Source organism: Nerophis ophidion, linkage group LG17, assembly GCF_033978795.1.
Source record: "Nerophis ophidion isolate RoL-2023_Sa linkage group LG17, RoL_Noph_v1.0, whole genome shotgun sequence".
Classification (NCBI taxonomy): domain Eukaryota; kingdom Metazoa; phylum Chordata; class Actinopteri; order Syngnathiformes; family Syngnathidae; genus Nerophis; species Nerophis ophidion.
This window is the reverse complement of record NC_084627.1, coordinates 18,517,668-18,535,869: the sequence shown is the minus strand read 5'-3', so window position 1 is coordinate 18,535,869 and position 18,202 is coordinate 18,517,668. Positions and strand designations below refer to the sequence as shown.

Genomic DNA, 18,202 nt, shown 5'->3' with positions numbered 1-18,202 from the left:
CCCTGTGTACCCCGCCTACAGCCCAAATGCAGCTGAGATGGGCTCCAGCACCCCACACATCGCCAAAAAGGGACAAGTGGTTGAAAATGGATGGATATTTGACATGTATACAGACTGTGGTATGTTGCGTTGGACTTTCAGAAGTGCACTCAAGTACTTGCTGACTCAGGGACTTTTTACATCCTCATTATGTGACATTGCACAATTACGTTGTGCAGTCAAGAAGAATCTGCAAGTTTTTAGTGCTTGACGCCAAGAAATATTGAGCAAACGTTTATGTGTTGCTTGCACGCCTGTGCAATGTCATTTTAGTATGCATCAACAGTTATTATACATGTACTAAGTAAATCATATACTTTTATTAAAATTGTGTCGAAACGGACAGAAATATCTCTGTGGTGTTGTAACAATGCTCTTTTGGCTATTTTCTCTTTCGGAGCGTTAGGAAGAAACGACAGAGAGACGTTCTTCTCACATCCTGTACAGGGGCGACCGCAAGTGTGCTTAAAAAAATGTGTTTTATCTTGACACTTTGCGACAGAGGATGTTTGAGCGCTGCAGGTCTAAGATTAGACCCACGAAATCCTCCCACTTAAAAAAAAAAACTAACTGGATAGTGCAAATCATCATTCAAGAAAGAAGTTCTCCAGAACATTGCCATATTACCAACCAGCATGGTAACCATCTTGCTAATATATTGTTTACCTAATGAATAGTAGAAGTAGTATAACAAGGACGTAATCATATGTAGTGCTGAACAGTATTTATAGGCCATTTGGTATGCAGACGCCCTCTTTTTGCAGCACTTTTTGCAAAGGCAACTCCTCTCTCCTTGTGAAGACATTACATTATTTTTTGGTCAAAGCCTGCAGCTAATACAAGCAAACATTTGCTTAAACACACTTATTAAACACAGCGAGAACGTCGTTATCTTTTTGGGACACACTTGTTTACGTAAAAATGCGCATGTGAGTAATCCAATCTAGGCTAAAGCCTAAAAGCGACGGCCATCATAAAACTTTTATTATATGTACAGGCAATTTTTCCAAAGCGATACCTAAACAATGGTGGGTGTAAAAAGGAGTTAAAAAACAAGTCAGAAGTAACTACTGGCCCTTTGATGACACACTGTAGAGCACATATAAGTGCAGGCTTGCGGAAGGCAGTCAATATTGACAACTTTCTTTAATTGGCATGCAAGTGGAAAAAATAAGTTAATCAGTGTTAATTATGACAAAACAAGTACACAACAGGGGTCACCAGACTTTTTGACTCGGGGCTGCATTGGATTAAAACAGTTTGGCCGGGGGTCGGGCTGTGTATGTATGCATGTACGTGTGTGTGTATGTATGTGTATATATATATATATATATATATATATATATATATATATATATATATATACATATATATATATATATATATATATGTATGTGTGTGTATATATACATATATGAGTATGTATATACTGTATATATATATACATATATGTGTATGTATATATATATATATATATATACATACAGTATATATATACCAAATGGCTATATAAATTCTGTACAGCACTACATACGATTACGTCCTTGTCATACTACTTTTACTATTCATTAGGTACACAATATATTAGCAATATGGTTACCTTGGGATGCAACTCAGTATTCTTCTTCCTCCAAACACAACAAGTTGAGTTTATACCAAAATGGATACATGGATAATACAGCAGAGGATTGGGAGAATGTCATGTGGTCAGATGAAACCAAAATAGAACTTTTTGGTACAAACTCAACTCGTCGTGTTTGGAGGAAGAAGAATACTGAGTTGCATCCCAAGAACACCATACCTACTGTGAAGCATGGGGGTGGAAACATCATGCTTTGGGGCTGTTTTTCTGCTAAGGGGACAGGACGATTGATCCGTGTTAAGGAAAGAATGAATGGGGCCATGTATCGTGAGATTTTGAGCCTAAACCTCCTTCCATCAGTGAGAGCTTTGCATGGTTGACCAAATACTTATTTTCCACCATAATTTACAAATAAATTCTTTAAAATTCCTACAATGTGAATTCCTGCTTTTTTTTCTTTCACATTGTCTCTCACAGTTAAAGTGTACCTATGATGAAAATTACAGACCTCTGTCATCATTTTAAGTGGGAGAACTTGCACAATCGGTGGCTGACTAAATACTGTTTTGCCCCACTGTAGGTATATGTATGGATATGTGCATGTGTGTGGATATTTACATATATATGATACATATTTTCTTTTTTTCTTAATTTTTTTTTACTATTTATATTACTAAATTATTGTGTATGCACCTTAGGAGATCTGCTCCAATTTCATTGTTCTTTGAACCTGTTCACTGTTATAATGACAATAAAACTCTATTCTATTCTATTTTATTCTAACAAGCTGCACAGCTTTGCACATGTAAAGATGCTGCGGGACTGCGTGTATCGGCGCTTTTAAATGCAAGTTCATATCATCCAATATTTGTTTTTTTGCTGATATCGATCGATATTGAGTCGGGACACCCCTAATATTTAATGAAAGATGCAGATTATGGCGAGTCTCTTCACTATTCCTTAAAAAAAGTGATCACTCATTAGAATTCTGTTGGCTTAAGTGTAGGAAAATAACTCAAAATAGAGAACACAACATATTTTCAGTGTTTGGATGCTTATTTGCAAAGGGGGAGAAAATAAATGTCAGTTTGTTTTGGAGGCATCCGTTTGAGAGGATTAAATGAGTTTTCATATGTGCACACACACACGCAAGCAATTGTTATGCCTGACGTGATAATCTCGACACACACCACCCCCGGGCGCAATACATGGATGTGAGGCCAAGCAGGCAGCAGTCATGTGGCTGGTGATCACACTCGTATCTCCTGCTGACTCTCCGCCTCATGAAGGGGAATCTTGAGTCTTTTCTTGTTGTCGTGACCAAGAAGTTGTCATATTTCCACCAAGCGGTACCGTTTGGTTCAGTATGACCCTAGTTACCGTACTCGATGAACCATGATTGGTACAGCAGCAGGATCGAACTCATAACTAGTATTCATGCTGACTGAGTGGTTTATTCCTTACTGGTGTTGCTGTGTTGTACAATGTAGTTGTCAATAAAGGACCACGTGCTTTCTAATGAGCTATGATTAAAGTAAAAAATACAAATAAAATGTATGAGTTTTGTTTTTCAGAAACTGCTGTCAAAGATCCTCTATATGACAGTAGCACTCTGTACGTGTAAATACATTGAAATGTGAAAGAATAACTACTAGAAAATGAAATGATTTAAAACCAGTAGAGATTGGAGAGCAATAAAACATTGTTGAGTAAAAATCCAACAGAAATGTAAAATCAACCTATAAAAAAATGTATCAATCATCCATCCATCCATTTCCTACCCCTTGTCCCTTTCGGGGTCGCGGGGGGGTGCTGGAGCCGATCTCAGCTGCATTCAGGCGGAGGGCGGGGTACACCCTGGACAAGTCGCCACCTCATCGCAGGGCCAACACAGACAGACAGACAACATTCATCCATCTATCCATCCATTTTCTATCGCTTGTCCCTTTCGGGTCACAGTGGGTGCTGGGGCCTATGTCAGTTGCATTCGAGCGGAAGGCGGAGTACGCCCTGGACAAGTGGCCACCTCATCGCAGGGCCAACACGGATAGACAGCCAACAATCAATGATTGCCTAATATTGTTATAATTGGCATTACAAATGATTAACATGGGTGCCCAGAAATAATCAATTTACATTTTAAACACGTTATTTTATTTTAAAAGAAACAAAATGTATTTTTAAAAAATTACTATGAATTTTAATTTGTTTTGATAAGTTTTTCCCCCAAAAAATATTTAGGCTGCATTTGCACTTTAGAAACATAATATTTGAAAATTCGGAATTTATATAGAATTGGAATTTATGAAAATCACAATTTGGATGTGAATTGTTATATCACCGAATTTTAAAAGGTTATTCTAAAAAAACAATTGCACAAGTTTTTATTTTTATATTGTAGTGTAGTTTCCCCCACACTTAACTGACTCTGCATATATACACAGTACAGACCAAAAGTTTGGACACACCTTCTAATCATTCAATGGGTTTTCTTTATTTTCATGACTATTTACATGGTAGAGTGTCACTGAAGGCATCAAAACTATGAATGAACACACGTGGAGTTATGTACTTAACACAAGAAAGGTGAAATAACTGAAAACATGTTTTATATTCTCGTTTCTTCAAAATAGCCACCCTTTGCTCTGATTACTGCTTTGCACACTCTTGGCATTCTCTGGATGAGCTTCAAGCACACCTGTGAAGTGAAAACCACTTCAGGTGACTACCTCTTGAAGCTCATCCAGAGAATGGAAAGAGTGTACAAAAAAGTAATCAGAGCAAAGGGTGACTATTTTGAAGAAACGAGAATACAAAACATGTTTTCAGGTATTTCACTTTTTTTTGTTTAGTCCATAACTCCACGTGTGTACATTCATAGTTTTGATGCCTTCAGTGACAATCTACAATGTAAATATTCATGAAAATAAAGAAAACGCATTGAATGAGAAGGTGTGTCCAAACTTTTGGCCTGTACTGTACGTCATGTGTCAGCTGACAACAGTAACTTTTATAACCTGGATTCTTTTTTTGAAAAACTTTGATGTCATTCGTTGCAAGAATCGGTTTTAATCGGATTTTCCATTCTGAATTGACTCCTCAATTGTTGTTAAATAATTGTTAGAAACCAGCGACAATAACGTGTCATGACTTTGTTCCCTCAGATAGCATCATTCTCTTGTGGTTTGTGGCTTTCATTTTCCTTGTAGCCAAGATGTTGTCTTTTATATCTGTCCAGTCCCTTGATGTCTTTGAAAAGTTCAAAAACTTTGGTGATTCTACAGTTAGAAATCCAAGTTCCCTGAATTCTCCCTGCTTCCTCTAGTCGCATGCTTGCTTGGCATCGTCAGCCTAGTGTTATGTCAGCTGGGTCAAAGATCCTCCATAACAGTTTTTCTTTACCATTGTTGGGCCACCAGCGAACCCTAGAGTGCTGCCAAAAATTAGCTGTTTCACAGCTGTAGTCCGTATGGCCTGGATTGGTACTTAGTTGTAATACACTTTCCCACCACTAGTAGCAGTAATGACAATGTCAAACAAACATCGTGTTTGGAGGAGGAAGAATACTGAGTTGCATCCCAAGAACACCACACCTACTGTGAAACATGGGGGTGGAAACATCATGCTTTAGGGCGTTTTTTCTGCTAAGGGGACAGAACGATTGATCCGTGTTAAGGAAAGAATGAAAGGGGCCATGTATCGTGAGATTTTGAGCCAAAACCTCCTTCCATCAATGAGAGCTTTGAATGGTTGACCAAATACTTATTTTCCACCATAATTTACAAATAAATTCTTATACAATGTGAATTCCTGGATTTTATTTTTTCACATTCTGTCTCTCACAGTTGAAGTGTACCTATGATGAAAATTACAGACCTCTATCATCATTTTACGTGGGAGAACTTGCACAATCGGTGGCTGACTAAATACTTTTTTGCCACACTGTATGTTAAAAAGGATTTGCAAATCATTGTATTCTATTTTTCTTTTACAATTTACACAACGTGCCAACGTCACTGGTTTTGGGTTTTGCTTTTTGAGGGGGCCCCGGAACTCTCTGGAGTGGAAACGTTGGGCCCTGAGGTCAAAACGGTTAAGAACTTCTGCTCTATATAATGAAAGCGTGCCAAAGTTTTGAACTGAACTCTCTGGGTTTAGAGATAAATAGACTTGTTCTGTTGCGTCAATGTCTCAGACCTTTGGAATAAAGTAGCTCAGGTAAATAATCAAGGAAGGAATTGGAGTTACCTTTTTGGTGTAAATCCACATCATTGTCTTTTTCAGGTCCAGTTGGGAGCTCCCTGATCTCCGCGATGGAAAGATCCAGGCCATCAGCGACTCAGACGGTGTCAACTACCCCTGGTACGGGAACACCACGGAGACCTGCACCATCGTAGGTCCCACCAGGAAGGAAAGCAAGTTCACCGTTAGCATGAATGACAATTTCTACCCTAGTGTCACCTGGGGTGTGCCGGTCTGCGACAGCAACGCACCTCAGCTCAGCGGCATCCGCCGAGACCAGAGCTTCACCACCTGGCTGGTGGCCATCAACCAGGCCACCTCGGAAACCGTGGTGCTGCAGACCATCCGCTGGAGGATGCGGCTTCACATCCAGGTGGACCCGGAGAAGCCTCTGGGTCAAAGGGCGGCTCTAGACGAGCCGTTCGCCCAAGAACAGCCGCAGATTTTAGGCAAAAACGAGCCCATCCCGTCCAACGCCATGGTCAAGCCCAACGCCAACGATGCGCAGTTGCTCATGTGGCGGCCCGACGTCGGGGACCCTGTGTTGGTCATCCCACCTAAATACTGACCGCACACTTTCCATGCTGGAACATCATTTTTTATGTTAAAAATCGACACCAGCTGTGATGACTTTAGGGACGTAACAAAAAACCACAACCATTCTACCTTGAATCGGGGTCGGGTCTCACTGTGCGAAATTAAGTCAGTGACTTCAGTTTAGGTTTGTGTGGATTTCTATTATTTCAGTCACCACGACTGAGCGTTAATTTTTTTTGTTTTTATTCATAAGCTGCGAGTGTCCACTTTTGTATTTGCGTGTCAGTGTGCGGATCCTTTTTTTTTTTTTTTTTTAAGCCTAACGCAAGATGTTCAAATCCATGCTGCCTTACATTTACATCGCTTTCTCTACTCCGAAACCCTTGAGCCTTAAACTAAGTGCAATGCAGTATTTTTGTTTGCCCCCCGTCCGTGTTTTCTCTGCATTTTTTCCGGTGCCGCATTTGTGGGTCCGTAACAGAAACTTGTTGTTAAAGGGAAGAAAGTTGAAGCTTTTGCAACTTAAAAAAGAAAGTTAGTGTTTAATTCGCTAAACTGTCATGTAAAAAAATGAATGAGGACATTCCATGGGCCAAACGGCTTTGTGGCGCCCCCTATTGGTTGTGGTCAATTAGTCGTGCTTGATCGCGCTTTTAAATTTTACACACACTTTGTTTGTCAAATTCCATAGAGATTCACCTTAACACCTTTAATAAGGACAATAGATTCAATTTCTAAAGCGGAAAACCCATTATTTGTTCACGGCGGTAACCCAGCAAGAACAATATGTTGAAACAACGTAGAGCATACTTGCCAACCCTCCCGATTTTTCCGGGAAACTCCCGAAATTCAGTGCCCGTCCCGAAAATCTCCTGGGGCAACCATTCTCCCGAATCTCTCCCGATTTACTGCTGGACAACAATATTGGCGGCGTGCCTTAAAGGCACTGCCTTTAGCATCCTCTACAACCTGTCGTCACGTCCGCTTTCCCTCCATACAAACAGTGTTTTGGCCCAGTCATATAATATATGTGGCTTTTACACACACACCTAAGTGAATGCAAAGCATACTTGGCCAACAGCCATACAGATCGGTGGCCGTATAAACAACTTTAAAACTGTTACAAATATACGCTACACTGTGAACCCACACCAAACAAGAATGACAAACACATTTCGGGAGAACATCCGCACCGTAACACAACATAAACACAACAGAACTAATACCCAGAACCCCTTGCAGCACTAACTCTTCCGGGACGTTACAATATACACCCCCCGCTACCACCAAACAATGCCCACCTCAAACCCCCGTACCCCATCTCCCGAATTCGGAGGTCTCAATGTCGGCAAGTATGACGTACAAAACTTGACGTTGAGCAACTCAAACCTAACGTTGGAACAACAATGCTTTTTGACGATGTTTAATAAATTTTTGGTTCTGACGTCGATTTGACCATTAAATTTTGGTCATTTGCCAACCAATATTCTACAACACAAACACAACGTTGAAACAACGTGCTTTTTGACGTTTACTCAATGTCGGGTTGTGACATTGTTGATTTGACAGTTGAATTTTGTGGATGCAACGTTTGACACCAACGTTTTTCTCAATTTACAAATACAACTATTTTGCAATGTTTTAATTAATTTAAAAATAATTATTTAATTAGCGCCTACCTCCGACCACCACCAAACATTCATACAGCGTGACGAGGATGGCGGATGACGGAATCGAACCAGGAACCCTTAAGTTGCCGCCCCTTTAAATTAATAGGCGTGTATTTTTCTTTGTTAAAGTTTCAGCCTGTAGTGATTGGTCATGTTTGCCAACCAATCTTGCGTACCATTTTGTAAACATCCATCCATTTTCTACCGCTTGTCCCTATCAGGGTCGCGGGGCGGTGCTGGAGCCTATCTCAGCTGCTTGTGTTCATCAAATTTCGTGGTTATTTGCCTGAAAGGGGAACTGCAATTTTGCCTATCGTTCACAATCATTAAGAAAGACATGACAACAGATGGATTTTTTTTTTAATGCATTCTAACTTGTAAATAAAGTCCACTTACAGCGGAGCCAATGGGAGGTCCTCTTGTTCCCCCATAAAAACTCTATAAATAATCATTCAAAAAGCGCCAGAAATACCCCATTTACATTTCGTAACTTGAATATTCACCAAGTATTAGTGATATTGTTATTATAAGCGCTAACACAGACAAATTATATATAGCGGTGACGTGATCATTACTGTGTCCTTATGTTTACATCAATGAGTGGTTTGCTGTTTCCTTGCTTCCCTGCACCCTGGAAGTTTTTTGTAGACCAGTGGCCTAGTGGTTAGAGTCTCTGCCCTGAGATCGGTAGGTTGTGAGTTCAAGTCATGCCAAAGACTATAAAAATGGGACCCATTACCTCCCTGCTAGGCACTCAGCATCAAGGTTTGGAATTGGGGGTTAAATCACCAAAAATTATTCCCGGGTGCGGCCACCGCTGCTGCTCACTGCTCCCCTCACCTCCCAGGGGGTGGGTCGAATGCAGAGAATAATTTCACCACACCTAGTGTGTGTGTGACAATAATTGGTACTTTAACTTTTTTTAAATCATGCTTCTCTCATGGACAGAAGAAGTCTGAGTAGGTATTCCGACAAGTTGGTACACTTTGACAGCCCGAAAAGGACCCGAAGATAGCAACAAAAACACAAAAAGACCCCACACCCCTCCTTTTTTGGTGAAGATTATCAATCAACCAAAGTTTATTTATATAGCCCTTGATCACAAGTATCTCAAAGGGCTGCTCAGATCCCCTTAAAAGTCATTCTTCATCTAAATGGGAACATATGAACATCCTAACAGTCTGCATTCTAATGACAGCAGACATTGCACAGTATGTGATGTTTCATTGTGTCTGTTGGCTCTCAAAAATTATTGCCGTGAGCAGAAATCAATGATCCTAAAAATGTCATCTGAAGTGTGCAGTGGTTCAAGACAAGAAGCGTTTGCTTCCACAACAAATCCATCTTGCGAAAATTAAAAATTAAGATTAAGGGTCCAACCCTTGATTTCAGCATCAAAATAATGACATTGTGTGCGGGCAGAAACTTGAAGGTTCCTGGTTCTAATTCGGCTTCCGCCATCTGTGTCATCGGACAAGACCCCGGTGCCACCCACACCAGTGTAGATGTAGCTTAATGTATTTGTCGTCTCAATGTAAAGCGCTTTGAGTCAGAAGAGAAAAAGCGCTATGTAAATAAAATCTACCTCCCATAGTAAGAATAAAAGGGGCTTGTCTCCATTAAAAGCACAAAATAACCCTTTGGCAACTTGAACGACTTAAAAATAGGACTCAAGTCTTCCTTTGTGTGACAAAAGTGGACAGAAATAGTTGTAATTTAATCATTCGTGTTGAGGCTCTGAAACCCCAAAGTAACAAAACAAGCCATTCTCATCTTGTTTTTAAATTGCTGCTGAGCATTTCAACACTCCTATCTTTGGAGAAGTACTATGCAAATGTAGGGCAAAAAAAGACTAGAAAAGCAGGCAAAGAGTACACTCAAATACAGCTGGGATAGTTGCCGTACACACACACTTACAAATAAGGTGGAGCAGATGGCGTCCATAAAGTATGTGGAATTTGCAAGGAAGGAATCATCAGTGAATAGTGAATAATGTCCTGACAAACCAATGGTGTTGCAAACTTAAATGGTGCTAAGCAGAACAATAACACAATACCCAATAAGTAATAGATGAGTACGTTGAGTTAAAACAAATAAAAACTGTGAAAATAGAGAAAGAGACTCACACTGCCACCCCGATGAGAGTTTCAGAAAAGAAGGGCTGGCGGGGAGACTCCTGACATAATTAGATCACTTGGATGCCCCTCAAGGACTGAACCGTGCCAAGCCAAGCTTGTGTGTGAAAGGTCTCGGCCGAAGGTGTCGCCCGGGTTGGTTGGGCTTGCAAAGGTTAGCTGAGGCTGCGCGGGATTGTCGCTTTTTCTAAATGCCGCCACTGTTCTGTGGAAACAGGACTGATACAGAAGGAAGGGCACCAGGTTTGCTGTCCTTTGGAGTTGGAGCGCCCATAGAGGCGGGATGGCACATGTGAGTTAAAGTTAAAGTACCAATGATTGTCGCACTAGGTGTGGCGAAATAGTCCTCTGCATTTGACCCATCCCCTTGTTCACCCCCTAGGAGGTGAGGGGAGCAGTGGGCAGCAGCGGTTCCGCGCCCGGGAATCATTTGTGGTGATTTAACCCCCAATTCCAACCCTTGATGCTGAGTGCCAAGCAGGGAGGTAATGGGTCCCATTTTTATAGTCTTTGGTATGACTCGGCCGGGCTTTGAACTCCCAACCTACCAATCTCAGAGGAATCAGGTGTCAAACACATCGGGGCCACGGAAGCACTCACATGGGTCATGTCACGATATTTTGCGACAGTTATGCAAATTCAGCAAATTATGCTTGGCATTGCACATTTTTGGCCAATGGAATCTGCCTGAGCGGCACTTGAATGCAACGCAGTGGTCCTTACACTTTTTTTTCCATAAAGGAAAACCTCAGAAAAAAACCTGGCTTTCCAAGTATCAGCATTAAAATACAGTAGCACAGTAGGCCTAAGTGTGTGTTAAAAACATGGCAGAGGTTTTACTGCATAAGTGTACATTACACACAGTTTGAACAGTAACACTGTGTTTGCACATAGGAAAAAAAATCAAAACTGTAGTGATTCTTTGGCGTACCTCTAGATCAGTGGTGTCAAACTCAAATACAGAGCGGGCCAAAATTTAAAGCTGAACAAAGCCGCGGGCCGAGGTTGAACAAATCAACCCTTTAATAGGGACCCAAACAAGTTTTGCATTGAATATTGAACAAGCAAGGCTTATTTAACTTTATAGTGACATGCAAAATCCAGTTTCAAATAATAATAATTAAAAAATATCAATGGCATGTCAAATAAAAAAAAAAACACAAATTTAATGCCTTTTTTCGGCGGCGGGTTTGAGTTCGGGCGGGGTTTGGTGGTACCGGGGGTGTATATTGTAGCGTCCCGAAAGAGTTTGTGATGCAAGGGGTTCTGGGTATTTGTCCAGTTGTGTTTATGTTGTGTTACGGTGCGGATGTTCTCCCGAAATGTGTTTGTCATTCTTGTTTGCTGTGGGTTCACAGTGTGGCGCATATTTGTAACAGTGTTTACCTTGTTTATACGGCCACCCTCAGTGTGACCTGTATGGCTGTTGACCAAGTATGCATTGCATACACTTGTGTGTGTGTGTGTGTGTGTGTGTAAGAGCCGCATATATTATGTGAGTGGGCCGGCACGCTGTTTTTATGGATGAAAAGCGGACGTGGCGACATGTAGAGAACGCCAAAAGCAGTGCTTTTACAGCCCGCCCCCAATATTATTGTCCGGGTGGAAATCGGGAGAAATTCAAGAGGCGCACTGAACTTCGGGAGTCTCCCGGGATAATTGGGAGGGTTGACGAGTATGAGTATTAGCGGTGAATGTGGTGTTACAGCGGCGGGCCAACTCTAATGTTAATTTGATATTGCCTCAAGCGCCAAATGAAATTACACGGCGGGCCAAATTTGGCCCGCGGGCCAGAGTTTGACACCCATGCTCTAGATGAAGCCCGCGTACCATACCACGGTTCTACAGTTACTGATCTAACCAATCAAACCTCTCCCTGCCTGCATCTCGGGAGAGTGAGTCGACAACTTTTTAGGAATGTTGCTGCAAAATCCGACATTTGACGCGAGGGTAGAAAGGGGAAAATAATGCAAAAACGTCCAAAACGCACATAACTTCACAAAACACAACTGCGGGGAAAAACGCACAACAACGTCCTTACGGAGAAAACACACCTCGTTAAATCGGTAACTCTATAAGAAAAGTTGTTTTTTTCTGGGCATCCTTATGCTTTTGTGTATCCCTCTCACACCTGCTACCACTTGTACCACTTACTTCCTGGTAGCATGCTCACTATGGAGGCCCAAATGGGACAGAATTAAATCAATGTTTAGAAAAATTACTTACTGTACGTGTGTCATTAAGTAATCAAACCATAAAAAAAATGATGTTGTGTAAGCATGGCGGGGAGCGGGAAGGGGGTGGGGGGTCTCGAGGGTTAGCCAGTGTCACGTTTTGAGTGGCACTAAATAAAGATTAGTGCGATGGGAGCTCGTTTTCCGAACAAAAGTGACGCGTGCGCCGTAATGGGGGCTGGGACTACGCTCCTTGGAGGGTGCAGCAATCAAGGAGACTCCATGCCAAATAATCAAACCTTAACATGTGTGTGTGCGAGTGTGTGTGCGTGAGAGTTAATACCCCATTGAAGGGATTTAGGTCGGGATGAGGAGTTTGACTGACAGGCTTCTACTTTGTCGAGTCATCATGACACACACACACACACACACACACACACACACACACACACACACACACACACATACACACACAGGTTATAATTTGGAATGGGGACCAAGTTGTTGTTCATGACTTGTGGGGACCACGCTTTTTACAGGTTGTGGAGGCATACATTTTTTTTTTTTAGGTAAAATGGCCACTGCCCGTCTTTGAATCTCTGGATTGATGAAGTAATGTGCTAATCATTCTTACTGGAGACCCTGGGGAAAAAAGAGTTAATATGGTTCATGGGGACCAAATTTAAATAATTGTTCATAATTCACACAAATTTGTACGTGACTACTGAGGACCATTTAAAAAGAATGTGCCAAAGCTTAAAAATCACTTGGGCATCTTCAGAATGGATCTGGCTATCATTTAAAAAGGTTTTCCTTTTATGGGACCTGTTTTTTTTTTTGTCCCCATACCGTCAGAGGTCCCCTAACAGTGACTGTGTAAACAGAGCGATGTCCCCATTAAGTCAGCATTGTCAGAACACACACACACACACACACACACACACACACACACACACACACACTTACTGCATTTACTGGTTATTCCTTTGGAATCGGGACCAAGTTGTTGTTCACTACTTGTGGGGACCTCCCTTTCTACAGGTTGTTGAGGCATAAAAAAAATAGGTAAAATGGCCACTGCTCAGTTAGCTCATACACGTCTTTAAATCTCTGGATTGATGAAGTAATGTGCTGATCATACTTACTGAGGACCCTGGGGAAAAAGAGTAAATATGGTTCATGGGGACCAAATTTAAATAATTGTGCATAATTCACACAAATTTGTACGTGACTATTGAGGACCATTTAAAAAATAAAATAGGCCAAAGCTTAAAAATCACTTGGGCCTCTTCAGAATGGATCCAACTATCATTTAAAAAGGTTTCCCTTTATGGGACCTGTTTTTTTTGTTGTCCCCATACCGTCAGAGGTCTCCTAAAAGTGACTGTGTAAACAGAGCGATGTCCCCATTAAGTCAGTATTGCCAGAACACACACACGCACACACGCACACACACACAGGTTATCACTTGGAATGGGGACCAAGTTGTTGTTCATGACTTATGGGGACCTCCCTTTCTACAGGTTGTGGAGGCAATAGGTAAAATAATTGTTCATAATTCACACAAATTTATACGTGACTACTGAGGACCATTTATAAAAAATTGGGCCCAAACTTAAAAATCACTTGGGCCTCTTCAGAATGGATCTGACTATTAATTATAAAGGTTTCCCTTTAGGGGACCGTTTTTTTTTTTGTCCCCATACCGTCAGAGGTCCCCTAAAAGTGACTGTGTAAACAGAGCGATGTCCCCATTAAGTCAGCATTGCCAGAACACACACATTCCCATATTGGGGGCGGGAAGGTTACGTCCTTGTCATAAAACGGGGACACACACATCGACGGCCTAAAGGGCCGGTGTGTGTGTGTGTGTGTGTGTGTGTGTGTGTGGTATCTGATGGTGTTGTCACCCTGCCAAGCCATTCATCAAGTCAGGGCCGCACGTGAGCGATCCGGACGACCTAAAAACACGCACTCACATGCCAGCGGCGGCGGGGTTTAAACGTGGCGTTATCGGAGAGGACCGTCAGAGACGCTACCGGTGCTTTTGTCAATGAGCTGCGGAAAAACGACTTGTTGCCAAATGGATCGCGGCCAAAAGTGTTTTTGTGGGTTTGGAACGCAAACAACCCAACAAAGGCCCTATTTTATTTTGACATGTTGTAACTGAATCTACATGACACTTATTTTTACTACATCTTGCTTAAGGCTCTATGAAGAAAATATTTTTCCACACAAGTGACCATCCTCTCCCCACAGTTATGGGGTCTCCCTTACTCCACCAACAACACTTTTTTTTTCTGCTCACCAATCAATTTTGCCTGAACTGAAAATAGCATTGCAGGTTGGAAAAAAAAAGGTTTTCTTTATTTTTCCCAAGCTGTCCCACATCCTACTTTAGTAACCCTTTATAATAAGTACACATTATAAAGCATTAATCATCATTTGCAAAGCATGTTTCTGACATGCTATATGTTAACTATGTTAGCCAATTGTAAATTATATATATAATAATGAAATAAATTATTTACATACAAAGTCAAAATCAGTATTTCTTAACACTTTGTTGGGCCACAAATATCTTGTTTCTCAGCTGTGCAACGTTGCAATACACTTTTCCGCCACTTGGGGCAGTAACGGTGTATATCAAACAAACAGAAGTTTGAAACTAAAGTCAGAGAAGTTTCTCAAGCGCAAAAAATATGATTAAAGTGGTGAATCTGTATTTTCATTTGCATTTAAATTTTGGCAGTTTATTTGAAAACCTTTTCATCTTTATTTTATTTCAAACAATTGTATGTTTATATTTTTCACCAGTCCCATCTTTTTGCAGTATATTTGATTTGTGTTCATTTTTGTAATCAGGCTGGCCTAAGCCTCGACAATCTTTGTGATTGACGCAACATCATTTGACAGGGTTGTAAACTGTGAGTAGGTTATATACAATTATTAATACGATTAAAATCAAGAGTACGATTACAAATTCAGTTTTAATATCAGAGTGGGCCCCAAGCTCCTCTGTAATGGAAAAGTTGGGCCCCCCAGGTCAGAAAGGCTAAGAACCCTTGGTCTAAATAGTCTAACAAACTGTTGACAATACCTAAATTAAAGGTTTGTCAATGATGTAATACTTGCTGAATTAACCATTTAAGTACTAAAATGCAAGCGTTAAGTATTGTATAAATGAGCTTAATAATGAGTAAAAAATGTATAACTTTGCTTGTAAACAGAAAATCAATGAGTATTCATGTTGAAAATATGATTTATAAATAATGACATTTACGAAGGCTCTATTAATGTGAAGGGAATTTTATATACACTATATTGCCAAAAGTATTTGGCCACCTGCCTTGACTCACATATGAACTCGAAGTGCCATCCCATTCCTAACCCACAGGGTTCAAAATGATGTCGGTCCACCTTTTGCAGCTATTACAGCTTTAGCTATTCTTGGAAGGCTGTCCACAAGATGGCGGAGTGTGTTTATAGGAATTTTCGACCATTCTTCCAAAAGCGCATTAGTGAAGTCACACACTGATGTTGGTCGAGAAGGCCTGGCTCTCAGTCTCTGTTCTAATTCATCCAAAAGGGTTTCTATTGGGGTCAGGTCAGGACTCTGTGCAGGCCAGTCAAGTTCCTCCACACCAGACTCCTCCAAACTGTTCCCACAAGGTTGGCAGCATGGTATTGTCCAAAATGTTTTGGTATCCTGGAGCACTCAATGTTCCTTTCACTAAGGGGCCAAGCCCAGCTCCTGAAAAACAACCGCACACCATAATTCCTCCTCCACCAAAGTCCACACCCTGCACAATGCAGTCTGAAATGTTCCGTTCTCCTGGCAACCTCCAAACCCAGGCTCGTCCATCCGAAATTTCACGAGTGGATTTGTTGCACAGGTGGCATCCTATGACAGTTCCACGCCGGAATTCACTGAGCTCCTGAGAGCGGCCTATTCTTTCACAAATGTTTGTAGAAACAGTGTCCATGCCTAAGTGCTTGATTTTATACACCTGTGGCCGGGCCAAGTGACTTATTTCTTTATTTTACATTTTTTGATTATGACACCTGATTCTGATCACTTGGATGGGCGGCCAAATACTTTTGGCAATATAGTGTATATTGCTTTCTTTCTAGAAACCTACTATCATTTAGACCAGTGTGGGTGGCAGTGGGAGCAAAGTGGGTTAAGTGTCTTACACTTGGACACAATAGAAGCCATTAGAATTGGATTGGACTACAGGATTGCTTATTATTGTATTGGATAGTAGTCTGTTTATTTCAATTGTTAGTTTTTTTCCTACCGCACCTTAAGTTGGAGTCTTTAATCTCGTTATATGCAAATATAATGACAATAAAGTCCATTCTATTCTATTCTAGAATGGCGGAAGCTAGATTCGAACCAGGAACCCTCAGGTTTTTTTGGCCCTACCCGCTGAGCCATGCCCCCCCAAATAATGCTTATAGTGTGTACTTCTAAAGACTTACTTTCACTTGTTGTAGTCCTTGATTATTTTGATCTTTTATAGAGTCTATTTCTCATTTTGTTGGCTTTGGTTTGGTAAAAAAATAAATGAAAAAAATGCAGCTTTTACGTTTTAAACCCATACTTGAAAAGGATCTGATGATTATTATGCAAAACTGTGAAAAATGCACAAAAGTGTCCTCCGGAGGGCAACTCGATGTACAAATAACAGGTTTTTTCATGAATGAATAAATGCTCCAAATACGTGGGATGTCTTTGATGGTGTTTGACAAAAGTATTCCTAATGGAAAACACTCCAAAGCCCGAGGGCCCCGAACCCAGCGCACGCCATGCAGGGGCCGACTTCTACAGGGTTGGGATGATAAGATGTCGCCGCTCTATTTATATCTCCTCTTTGTTGCACGCCAGAAAGGATGGGGGGAAAAAAAAAACGAGCCGTTAAAAGGGAGGACAAATAGAGCGAAAGAATCCTTGGACCAAACCTTCGCCATTGCAAACTCTGAGGTTAGCATATTGATGCAGGCGGAACCAATTATTATTTGCAGGATTTTGGATCTAGCTCTCGTATTGCACCACCTTGATGCATTATGGGAAAATTAATCCAACATATAATAATACTTGGACTACTGTATTTCCTTGAATTGCTGCCAAGTATATAGTATGCGCCTGCCTAGAATTTCCACCGGGTCAAACTCGTCACGTCACGAGTGACACTTCACCTGTCATCATTTTCAAAATGGAGGAGGCTGATTTCAATCATTTGAAATCGCATAAAGGGAAGAATATTAAGAACTATTCAGTAGGATTTAAGGTCCAAGCTATTGAATATTCTAAAAAGAACAGTAAGCAGCTATGTTTTATTAATATGCCGTAGCTGCGTGTGTCAAATATGAGTCATTAAATGACTCCCGCCTCCTGGTGGTAGAGGATGGTAGTGATCTTTCTTGCGACAACTTGGCTGCAGAAGAAGTGACAACACTTTTAACATGGAGGATTTCATATCTAAAATAAAACAGTTTTCTAAACTGGACTTTCAATCGAAGCAGGAGGTATTAAAGGAAAATCTCCATCGAGACAGAGAGACTTTTAAAACTGAAGAAAGATAAGGAAGACTTCTATAAACCAGTTATCGATGCTTTTGATCAGAAGGAGCTGCGCATGGACTTCATTTATAAGTAAAGGTAAGACCATAAAAACGTTTTTTTTTATTACTAAATGTGCTTTTCGTGATGGTTTCCTTACATCACACTCAAATTTATAAGCGTAGGCCTAAATTTACCGCGTGCCTTTGGTAAGCGCCGGAGTGAGAAGAGGTTTTAAAATAATTAGCGCATGCTTAC

The 18,202-nt window shown here is 41.0% G+C and overlaps 1 protein-coding gene across 5 annotated transcripts in view; it reads left to right on the top strand.

The window, feature by feature from the left end:
* Positions 1-17,109, top strand: part of fam78ab (family with sequence similarity 78 member Ab) — a 28,857-nt gene extending 11,748 nt beyond the window's left edge. For 3 of the 5 annotated variants that reach the window (XM_061876435.1, XM_061876434.1, XM_061876433.1), the window contains one exon: positions 5,906-17,109. In XM_061876435.1, coding sequence (XP_061732419.1) covers positions 5,906-6,431 — 526 coding nt within the window. In that variant the 3' untranslated portion in view covers positions 6,432-17,109. The remainder of the gene's footprint in view (positions 1-5,905) is intronic. The other 2 variants (XM_061876437.1, XM_061876436.1) reach the window with 2 other exon arrangements.
* The last annotated feature ends 1,093 nt before the right edge of the window (positions 17,110-18,202 follow it).